Source organism: Vanellus vanellus (genome assembly GCF_965231255.1).
Source record: "Vanellus vanellus genome assembly, chromosome: 2".
Taxonomy (NCBI): Eukaryota; Metazoa; Chordata; class Aves; order Charadriiformes; family Charadriidae; genus Vanellus; species Vanellus vanellus.
The window spans coordinates 56,575,173-56,587,303 of record NC_138906.1 but is presented as its reverse complement, the minus strand read 5'-3'; the positions used below and the strand labels follow the sequence as shown (position 1 = coordinate 56,587,303).

General features: G+C 37.1%; 1 protein-coding gene across 1 annotated transcript in view; it reads left to right on the top strand.

Moving 5' to 3' along the window:
* Positions 1 to 12,131, top strand: part of SUGCT (succinyl-CoA:glutarate-CoA transferase) — a 335,643-nt gene that overhangs the window by 45,914 nt on the left and 277,598 nt on the right. The window contains exon 8 of the mRNA XM_082479451.1: positions 4,678 to 4,821. Within this exon, the coding sequence (XP_082335577.1) occupies positions 4,678 to 4,821 (144 nt within the window). The remainder of the gene's footprint in view (positions 1 to 4,677; positions 4,822 to 12,131) is intronic.

The following is a 12,131-nucleotide window of genomic DNA, read 5'->3' as shown; positions in this document are numbered from 1 at the left end:
CTGTTGAAAAATGTAGCTGTTGCTGGTTCATATTAGCTTCAGCAGCTATTTCCCATCTGTAAAGGCTACTAGACTTAGAATACTTTTATTAAGCATGTCATTTCAGAACAATTTCCATTTTTAATGGATCATTTTTGTATTACTGATGTAAATTTGGGAAGAGAAATTATGTCAAAGGGCAAAAAAACCAAAAAGACTTGGGAAAGGAAGCTTCCAAAATGTGTTGTGGCTATCTCTGGGCTAGAATGTGTTGACAAATTGTAAGGAATTTAGCAAACAGCGAAAACAGGGAAAAAAGTGTAAACTGGTGGTAAGATTGAACAATAGCAAAGCGCAGTGACTGAAGAAAAGGTCTGCTCTACTGGAGTGAATCTTCATCTTTTCAAATGAGCAAACGGCATGTCCTGTGTTGCCCCTAATTAGGGTTTGACCCAGCCCTTGAGCCCGGATGGCAGCTTTGTTTGCTGAAACCATTTTCTCCTTGACTAGGGCTACATTTTGTCCTTCTGCCAGAAGAGTAATATGGCAGGGGTGGGGTTAGTGGTGTTTGTTGCTGTTGCTTTTAAAAGAATTTGCTTGAATAAAAGCTACCGTATAGATCCTTACATTGCTCAGGGAATTAGTATAGAATCATAGAATTGTCTAGGTTGGAAGGGACTTTAAGATCATCAAGTCCAACCATCAATCTAACACTGCCAAAACCACCACTAAACCATGCCCCTAAGCACCATGTCTACCCGTCTTTTAAATACCTCTAGGGATGGCGACTCCACTACCTCCCTGGGCAGCCTGTTCCAATGCTTAACAACCCTTTCTGTGAAGAACATTTTCCTAATATCTGTACTAAACCTACCCTGGTGTAACCTGACACCACTTCCTCTTGTCCTATCGCTTGTTACTAGAGAGAAGAGGTCAACACCAACCTCCTTTCAACTGCCTCCTTTCAGGTAGTTATAGAGAGTGATAAGGTCTCTCTTGAGCCTGCTTTTCTCCAGGCTAAACAACCCCAGTTCCCTCAGCTGCTCCTCATAAGACCTGTTCTCCAGACCCCTCACCAGCTTCATTGCCCTTCTCTGAACTCCTTCCAGCATCTCAATGTCTTTCTTGTAGTGAGAGGCCCAAAACTGAACACAATATAACAGTAGCTGCACAAAAGTACTGCTGTACTGTTAAAAGCTCCGTCTAAAGGAAGATACTTCTGTGTGTGTGTAGCTTTATACTTCATATAAAGCATCTTCATATCCCTTGTTCTGCAGGATAGAGATGAAAACCTGAATGAGTCGATTTCACAGTACTTACAGCTGTGCATCCTGTCACAGAAAGGCTGGTTTATGGCACAGATGGATGTTAGAAGCTGATTAAAGGGTGAAAAATGGTAGCTACTTCCTTGGTCTTTCTGCCAAGACCTATGAGAGTAGAGGTTGTGTGGACTGCTGCAGAATTATAGGTTGTGGAGTGTTAGCATGAAGTAAAGCCAATGTATTAAAAATAACATAGCAGTATAGTGCTAGTAGTTTGACTTTCTCAAATGTAGGAGTGTTCCGTAAGGGGAAATTGTGAAAGTATTGGTAGAAATATAATGGTTTTTACTGAGGCAAAGGAAGTGTTTGCTTTGAAACATTAGGTAGTTTAGTTATTCATGAGGGAAGTGCTAGAATCCAGGCTTGAGAAGACAAATTCGTATGCAACAATCTATTAATACAGTCCTGGTTTTTACATCTGCAAAGCATAGTTTTCTCCATCAAGGGTGAAATTAGTGACACTTTGAAAAGAGTGGGAGGTGTTTTCAAACTAAGAATGTTGCTGCATATCTGTTTGCAAAATCTTGTCTTTTTTGATTTCTTCTCATCCCAGCGTCTGGGGTGTAATGAAGAAAGAACAATTTAACAAACTGAGAACTTGCAGCAGATAATATGGAGGAAATGTTATTTTTCACTTGTATTTCTCAGTGATAGGTCTAAGCAGCAAAAACCTTCTCATGTGCCAATTAGTTTTCTCAGTAGGCCTATGCATATAAAAATAAAGAATTTCCCTTTTTGTTTCCCCCCAGAGTTAGGTAGAAGGAAAATGGTAAATGGATGGAACCTTTGAATTGTCCTTTCCATTGGGAAGCTGAAGTAGCTTAGTGTAGTGTGGAGAAGGAAGAAATAAGAAATTCTGAAAAAAAGAAATACTTCATAAAGCAGTGTTCCCCTTAAGGATGTGTAGTTTGTACATCATCCTTAATATCTAGGCTATAGTTAGTCACAGACTAGTCCTTACTGCAGTTTGGATGACAGTGAGATATTTTTTTAAATTTTGTCGTATTTGTTACAAATTTCATAATTTTGTTAGTCACATTTATGATAGAAATAAATAGCAGCCTTTTCCATCTTACATGCAAAATATTTTACTATAGTCTTTTATCCCAGAATTGACCTATTACTGCAATTGATAGTGCAATATTACTTTTTAAAAAATAATTTTTAATTTATATATGACTTGATATCAGACTTATGTAAATCCTGTTGGAGTGCAAAAGAAAAAAAACATGGTGAAGATGTTGAGGCCGCTTCAGTTTAATATCTTTTTTAATGATCTCGACGAGGGGATTGAGAGCACCCTCAGTAAGTTTGCAGACGACACCAAGTTAGGCGGGAGTGTTGATCTGCTTGAGGGTAGGATGGCTCTTCAGAGGGCCCTGGATAGGCTGGACCCATGGGCTGAGGCCAATAGAATTAGCTTCAACAAGGCCGAGTGCAGAGTCCTGCAGGTGGGCCACAACAACCCCATGCAGCGCTACAGGCTTGGGGAGGAGTGGCTGGAAAGCTGCCTGGCAGAAAATGACCTGGGTGTGTTGATTGACAGTCGGCTGAACATGAGCCAGCAGTGTGTCCAGGTGGCCAAGAAGGCCAATGGCCTCCTGGTCTGCATCAGGAATAGAGTACCCAGCAGGACTAGGGAAGTGATTTTCCCACTGTACTTGGGACTGGTGAGGCCACACCTTGAGTACTGTGTTCAGTTTTGGGCGCTGCAGTACAAGAAGGCCATTGAGGTGCTGGAGACTGTCCAGAGAAGGGCAATGAAGCGAGTGAAGGGTCTTGACAATAAGTCTCAAGAGGAGTGGCTGAGGGAACTGAGGTTGTTTAGTCTGAAGAAAAGGAGGCTGAGGGGAGATCTTATCACTCTCTACAATTACTTGAAAGGAGGTTGTAGAGAGGTGGGCGTTGGTCTCTTCTCACAAGTTACAACTGATAGGACAAGAGGAAATGGCTTCAAGTTGCACCAGGGGAAGTTTAGATTGGATATTAGGAAGAATTTCTTTACTGAAAGGGTCATCAGGCATTGGAATGCGTTACCCAGGGCAGTGGTGGAGTCCCCACCCCTAGAGGTATTTAAGGGACTTGTAGATACAGTGCTTAGGGAGATGGTTTAGTGGTAGGCTTGTCAGTGTTAGGTTAATGATTGGACTAGATGATATTACAGGTCTTTTCCAATCTAGGAGATTCTGTGATTCTGTGACAAGAGGAAATGGCGTCAAGTTGCAGCAGGGGAGGTTTAGTTTAAACAGTTAGGAAAAACTTGTGCACTGAAAGGGTTATCAAAGACTGGAACAGGCTGCCCAGGGAAGTGGTTGAATAGCCATCCTTGGATGGATTTGAAAGCAATCTAGATATGGTGCTCAGGGACATGGTTTAGAAGTGGGCCTGGTGGAGTTAGATAATGATTGGACTTGATGATCTTAAAGGTCTATTCCAGTGATAACAATTCTATGATTTATGGACTGTACTTCAAGGCAAGCAATGGCTGTCAGAATCTGAGCATCCGACCTCAAACTTTTCAGAGTAGGAAATGAGAGAATGTCTCAGAAGAAGCGCTCTTAAGCTTGTATGATAAAAGGCCTCCCTTGAATGAAATTGTAAGTTTGTTTTGTCATTGATTGCAGAGGTGCCATATTTCATGCCAATGATTAGGGAAGTTCTGAAACAAATGATGTTAAATGAAGATTCTTCCCTTGATGCCAGGAAAAAGATGACATACTGACACTTTGCAGTGATTTTTGGTCAGAAGGTCAAGAATTTGAATGTGTTTGCAGGTGTAATGTGCACATGTGTAAACATAACAAAGTTGTTTTTGTTTCCTCACTAGAAGCCTGGAGTGTATGTAATGGAAAATAGAAAACTGAGATGTAGTCGGGGGAGGTCCAGGAAAGGAGGGAGAAAAACAGTGAGAAGAGCAAAGCAATATGGTTCTGCCTTTTAACCAGGCATGCACCTGTGTCAGTGTACTGTGGAAATTCTTTAGACTTTTGGCTTCCAGGCATAATGAAATTTTCACTGGATTCTTATCTCTAACAGTATCTATTTCTTTTTTGCAAAAAGTAGCAAAATAAATCATTCATGATTTGCAGTCTTCAGCATCATGAAGTTACAGAATTGTGTAGATACTGCAAGAATCTGCAAGATACTCCTTTTCAGTGGTGTTTTTTATGCTTCATTTAACTCAATGATACTGCCGTTCTTGCAGTTTGCAGTGCAGAAACATGTAAACACTTTTTCAGATGAGTTGCGTAGAATGTACTATAACAAAAAGTAATGTTTTACCTCTTCTCGTTTCCTTCATTTTTTTTCTCTTTGTTTGTTTGTTTGGTTTATTATGTTTTGTTTTATTTTTGTGTGTTTTCTTCTTTTTCTTTAGGATGGTGAGCCAGTTAGACCAGGAGTAGCCATGACAGATCTTGCTACTGGGTTGTATACATATGGAGCAATTATGGCTGGTTTACTTCAGAGGTATAAGACAGGGAAAGGACTGCACATTGACTGTAATCTCTTGTCATCTCAGGTAGGAGTTTTAAAAGTATTGCTTTTCATTGTGTAGATGTTTGAACCTAAGAATACCATTTTGATATAAATTAATGCAAATTACTTAGTACAACTACTGACAACAATAGTAATGGCAATAATGGCATTAGTGACAGCTTCCTTATTCTGCCACTCTGGCAGTGCCCATTTTTTGTGCCATGGTTATAGTTACTACTGTATTACATTTGGTTTTCACTTTTTAGAAAGGACCTCCATGTTCTTTGAAAACATGGGTTAACCGAGGTTTATAATACCCCTGAGATTGTAAGTAACAGTTGTAGTGGATAATTTGAGATAGACAAGCATAAATGGTGAAACCAGTGTTGGAAGGGAGGCCTTGGCACTGCATAGTATTACCACCAGAGTGATTGAATAACTTGTGCAAAATCATCCAGAGTAATCAAGTATCACTCAAGTATCAAAGTAATCTAATCTGGGAAGTCTGCCTTTGGCTCTGGGAATTAAAGAATAAAGTAAACCTGGAGAAGCAGCATTTTCTCTAGGCACATTAAAGAAAAATCTCATCAAAATTGTAAAGACAAAGATGTTTTGGTTATGAAAGGTGTACCATATACCACGAATAATAATAACTTTAAATTGCCCTTGAACATTTAAGCACCATTGCTGCAATGATTTGTACTTCACAAGAAGAAAGTGATGTCTATATGAGCTGCACATCATAAGATGATACCTTGTCTTGCTGATGTAGGTACCTGGTAGTAGCAAGAGGGTACATGGTGCGTAGGAATTTTTGTGTACTTTTTAAAACGTACATCAAAACTGTAGGCAGTACTGATCAAAGTTACTAAAGTGGTGGGTTATTTTTGTCTTTATTCAGTTGTATATTTCTTCACATTATACCTGTCCGTACAGTTGAGAGATGATACGGTGTCCATTGTGCAATAAGTTGGCCCTGGTGTGAGCAGGAGGTTGGACCAGATGACCTCCAAAGGTTCCTTCCCACCTATATCATTGTATGATAGTGATGGTTGGGACTAATGATTGAGGTTGCTCTTGTTTTAATACATACTGCTCTTGTTTTAATAGCTACTGAAATCAGATCTGGAAAGGATCTGTTTTAGAAATGTATCTAAGGACTGAATTCTTCATCATACTTACATATATTTGTAAATGTTGTGTCTGTATTTGAAAAATGTAATAAGCAGTTATTTTTCTAAACATTTCTAAACATTTAAAATGTATGTTAAACCCTTGTTAAATATTTTGTATATATATGGAAGTATTTTTTTGTTTAATGTATCTTATAGTGTTTTATTGTATGGCAGCTTCTGCTTGGTCTTTTTCATTTCTAATTTCCAGAGACATTCTGTTATTTTTGATTTCTCATTCCACTGTTTTTTGGCTTTGTTTTAATGGAGCCTTCTTGAGTATTATTAGATATTTTATCAAATGCTGAAAGTAACAGGAGTTAAACTTAGGTGTTGCTGTAACTCCCATTTTTTATTTCACCTTTACTTTGTCGCTTCATTTGTCTTTAGAACGTTTTTGCTTGGTTAGGACAACTTTGGCTATGCACAAAAGTGTTCTCACATTGCAAAATTTCCATCTGAAGCTCCACACCATCATCATCCTTCAGGCTACTCACTGGCATACACAATAAAGGGAATGAAGACTCGAATAGATGTTAGTGAACAAAGCATGATATGTGGTGGTTGACTTCCACATGCTTAGCTGAAGAAGTACTAAATGGTGAAGGGATAATTTATTGCTTTTTTAAAAATGTTAACTCGTTCCATGCTTGTTATCAAATTATAGTTATGTAAAGGTATTAAGAAGTAATTCTGTATTTGCACACTCTTAATGCAAAATAAGTGCTTTTATTTACTTCAGTGTTGGGTAAATTAAACTGAAATTAGTTGGTAATTTGGAATAGAATATGTGTATAAGTTGTTACTCGGAAAACATCTCTTATGTTTTAGATAACCCTATTACTTCAGTCCAAATTAACCTCAGGGTGTTGGCCCAAGACTGTGATGATAACATTTATTAAATTGGGAAAAATATTTACGGATGAGGTGCTGGGGTACCAAAAAAAAAGAACCCCATGTGATCAATCCCAGTAAAAAACTTGTTAAAATGGATGAAGAACATAACTGTCAGCTGAGTATATCTAGCTTTCCTGTTTCGTTTTCTTTCTTTTTGCAAAACTGGTGGTTACTTGTAAGTCTTTAATGGTGAGTGTACTAAGAAAGAGTAGCACAAATCTAAAAATTAATGTAAAAAAAATATTTCTCTCACAGTATTTCTGGTGGTAATGTTTTTTTTAAAAGGTAAGTTAGACAATTACAGTGATATGATCAGGTTCTTGAAAGATCTGTGCTTTCAAAGGGATTATGGTTTTACATACCAAGCTGAGATATCTAAAGCTAGCTCTTCCTCAAGTGATGAATGTTTAAAAAGAATAGCCTTTTGAAGTCTCTCATGGATGCTGCCAAAACAATAAGGAATCTAAAGTTGTAGACTTTTAGTTTGTTGGGTTCTTCTTGCAGTTTATTAATGGTGGGTTCTAGAGGTCAAACATGCATCATGATACCTTTTCCTTCAGTGTGAGTTTCACTGAGTGTAGTAATTTTTAATGAGAAAAAAGGAATCCTGTTTTCTGTGTGTAAAACAAAAGCACTACTGAACTGTCCTTTTGTTAATAGTGTTATGGCAGCAGGGATCTGTATGAAACTTTTTTGCTATTTCATGCACTGAGCTAATATAACAGCGTGCTTGCACCATTTCTCCATCCCTTCCCCTGAACTGAGAGTTGTGAAGCTGGACAATACATATGTCTTCACTGAGCAGTGTTGATGACTGACTATGTCAGAAAGGAAAAAAAAAACACCAAACCCAGGGATTAAAGCACTTAAATAATTGGAAATCCCTGAAAAATGCTTGGTTTGGTTTATAGCAAAAAGCCGAGCATGTACATGTCCATCTGTGCTATCATTTTTTTGCATGCCTTATAGAAAGGCAAGAGTATTTTTTTGGGGGAGGGGAGGGGAGGAAGGAAGATGCTTTTGATATTAATTTCCTGCGCAGCTATGCTAATGACAAAGAGCACTGAACTGAATTCAACTGCCAATGAAAATTATCTGAAGCTTTTTAAAGAAATATCCCACTGACTGGCAAGTTTTTTTAGTATTTAACTGGTCTGTGTAGAAAAAAATGATAAGTGAAATCCTGATCTCTAAAGAAATGTTATTTTTAGTATATCTTAAAAAGACATCTTTCTTTCAAATTCCGTATATCAAACATTTTTGCCCTATAGCTTTATAGCAGCTTATTACTACCAAAGAGGATTTCTTTCCCCACAACAAAATACAATTCTAGGATTTTATTGACGAGAGAGATACGGTGACCGCTAGGATGTGGTTTTGCAGTGAGCACTAACTTTCTATATCTCTCATCTATAAACTTTTAACCCATGTCATACAATTCCTTTGAAATTTTTGACTTTTAGATGATTTACAGTTGTCAGCTCCAGACCTTTCAGCGTCAGCATCTAAATAGTGTCCTTTAGATGATGCTAGTAAATAAGAAGGAAGTGGGTTTTGGATTTGGTTCCAATTATGCAATTGTGCCTTTTCTTCTGTTGTGGCTTAAAAAAAAATCTCTTGGAAGTTTTAATATCCTTCCTGTATTTAATTACAACCAGGCTCCAACAAATACTGTAATAAGTTGGTTTCTCTTGGATTGAAAATCTGCAAGAAGTATTTTACATTTAATATTTCTGCAATTTTGGAGTATGTTTTTTTTGCCAGATTCCACAGACAGGATAATGTGGTTAATATTGTTTGTATTATATGATTGTTCATCAGACACTTCTCTGCTTCTGATTACTATGTTTTAGTTTGAATTTGCCATAGCAAACTCTCAATCTTCTCAAAACTTTAAAGGGGCCCTAGAAAAACCTAGCAAATTGGCATAAATTATTTTCTATATTCCGTCTTTGTGCCCTAGTTTGGCAATTAGTTTATTGAGATAGTGGTGAGGTTTAGGAACTATTAGGTTTTGTTTCTGGATCACTTTTTCCCAAAACGACTGTGTTTAAGGCTTGTCTGTTTAAGGTGCTTTTAGTACTCTCTGTTCAGGGCTTTCATGACATATCTTTTACAAATTATTGAGTATAGGTTAAACTGGTAGCAATTACGTACTGCCTGTAGGATATATAGGGCATCACAGAATCCCTGAGCAGTAAGTTATGTGAGAAACATCAGTCTTGGAACTCAAATACTGTATCTTGTTACTTTTTTGCTTGGTAACTGAGTTGTGAGTTGACTGAATACAGAAAGAAAATCTGCTTTTTTAGAGGTCATTGCTGCTGGTGATTTTGGAGGCCAGCTAGTTGTCTTGTTTTGGGTATGGTTTGAATAAGCTGTTCTTTTTTTACAGGCTTGTAAAGCATCATCTTTGCAAAACATTGTATTCTTGATCTCTGTCATGACAAAAAACTGTGTACGTATTGTATGGTCTTTTTCACTGCATAGCTCTGATACGGAAAGATAATAAAATCTGAATTAATGTGAACATTTCTTTAAATATATACTGTGCATTAAACACTTTTCTTGGCTCATATTCTTGCTAATTTCCATTGAGGACATCAGTATAATTAAGAACAGAACTTATCCCTCGGGGTTTTAAGTAGACAGAATTTTATTGAATAAACCAGAAGACCGTACTAACATGACAGTAACTCGATTTAATATTGGTCTCTGTGGAATTTGTGGTGTGATTTCTAATGATTAGTTATGCAAAAAGTCATTGGTAGATCATACTCCAACTGGATCTTGGATTTATTCAGTGGCTTTCTTTACTCTGTAAACAGAGTACATACCTGGGTTGCAAGGGAATTTCTTCTTTAGCTGCTATCTGACAGTAAATTCTGTGCCTTTTTGTCTTTGCTACTATTGTTCTTGTGCTAATGAAACTAAGGCTGAATGCGTTGCAGTTTCATTTTTCTGTGTTGAGCTACCTCTGTCATCAATTAGAGAAAGACTAGGAAGGATATAGAAAAAATATGCCCCTTTAATACATAGAAAAAATAAAAATGGCTATCTGGAGTGGGTAGGGGAGAGAGTTTGAAGACAAAGGAAGACATTTCTTTTAATGAGTTTATTATTTAAATGACCTTTGAATAAGGGTGTAATTCTGGAAATGGAATCAAGATGTTTGTTGTAGCTTATTAACAGCAGATTATATTTCGGGATCATGCTAAGTATTAGGAGAAGAAGGACAACCAGGGTAATTGAAAAGAAATGGGAATTATTTAAGCAACTAGTAGCAGAATAAGCACTTTTAATGTACCCCAAAAGCTCACCCCTCCCTCTAAACTCATGGAAGCCTTCAGAAGTCATTCTATACTTTGGTCAAATTTCGATAGGGCCTCTCAATACCTTATGCGCTATCTATTTATGTAAATAGCATGGTAAAGGGCTGTAACTTGATGGAAGAGGTTTCAATTTTATGTCATGGAAAATTTTAAGTTAGCAAAACAATTTATTTCTATGCGCTCTTGAACCTCTGGAAATCTGATAAACTTGGAACAAGTGTGTCATTTTTGTGTATGCTCATGGAATGCTAACTGAGGTTTTAACTCTACTTGGTTTGATCGCCTCAGCTCTGATAGGAATTTCTCTGTAGATTATAATTTATAAAAAAGGTGAAGTAAAGGATGATGCTGAAACAAATTTGGACTAATGACTTCTTTTTGTTCTAGATGGAGCTCTGCTGCCATGACTGTCTTTCTCCATGTTTGTATTATTCAGCACTGTATTGTTTCTGGCTCATCAATTAAATTGTAAACTCTTTAGAGTAGTGACATGATTAGGCTAGAGGTCATAATTCATTAGTTATATATTATATTATAGTGTAAGCTATAAAAAAAGTGTTAAGACTGTTTTAGGACTTCAAAGGCAAATATCCATTAAACTCTATCTAAAGAACAGTTATTTGTAAAAATGCTTTGCCTTCTTTGGAGTGAATATTTGTAGTACTAGATTTCTCTGATAAAAAAATTATGTGAAGTTATTTTGTAACTTCAAGCTTACTCTGTAATACAACATTTTGGTGTTTCTGTGATACTATTTAAATATTTTTGTAGATCTATTAAGGAAAAACTTCCTTCTTCAGAGAAACATTTATAAATTTGTTGTCACTATTCGAAATGTATTATGAAGCAGAAGTGCCATATTTTGACTCCAGACTCATTGGTAATACTAACCCGTTTATTTCTCAAATCAAATAGAGCTTTGTACCATGTTTCTCTGACTTATATGCTGTTTAACAGCTCAGTAGGTGAACCACATCTGCATTGCAGACAGCATTAAAGTGCCCCAAAAAGCGTTGTGAATGACTGAATGATGGGTATTCATTGATGCTGCAGAGGCACAGCAATACAATCTTGTGCGTCGTAAAACGTCCTAGTTCAAACATTTCATTCAATCGCATGGTTTTGTTTCTTGTGTCATCCCTACAGTGCATCAGCACGTAAGTACTTAATGGGCAGTGTCCAGAGATCTTCCAGTGTTACAACTAATGCCAGTGTTGTTCTGCTGAGATAATACTGTTAGGACTGGAGCAGATTTGGCTGTGATAATAGTGGTGGAATATTTACACATTTCTCACCCATCAAATAGGCAATGCTACGTGCCTCCTATGTATCAAACAAAAAATCTGAACATCTACCTGCTTGCACTGCTGCACCCCAAGCTGTTGAAATTAGCATTGTTTTTGTGGAGAGACAATAATCCACAGATCAGATGAAAATTGCATTGTCAGGAGCAGACAAACACACTTAAGATTCTTTTTTCTGTGCAAGTATTAATTCTGATAAATGTGGAGTCAAAAAGATGAGTGCTGTAAATGGTTAGGTGTATGCGTATTTTCACTGTAAATGGCACTGTTTCTAATCATAAAATCAAACGTGAAAAGTGCCTTAATACAGCTGCTTTTGGATGTTGGCAGCTTTGCATGGAAATGCATCCTTGTTACTGATTAAAAAAACCCCAATAGAATCTTTCACAACGTGTATGTAGCATTCAAAGTGGAGCCTCTGGATATACCCTATTACAAATAATAAGAAAAACTGCTATAGTTATTCTGATGCCTGTGTTCCCAGGTAATTATTTTTTATATGAGCACAATCTGTTTTTCTGGATTTTATTTGTATGTTTTGCTTGTTTTATTCGCAGCTGTCAAATTTAGCTACTGTTTTTAAACTCAAATTGTTCTGTGTTTTGCAAGTATGCTTGCAGTTCTTTGCGTGAATAGAAGCCACTCTGA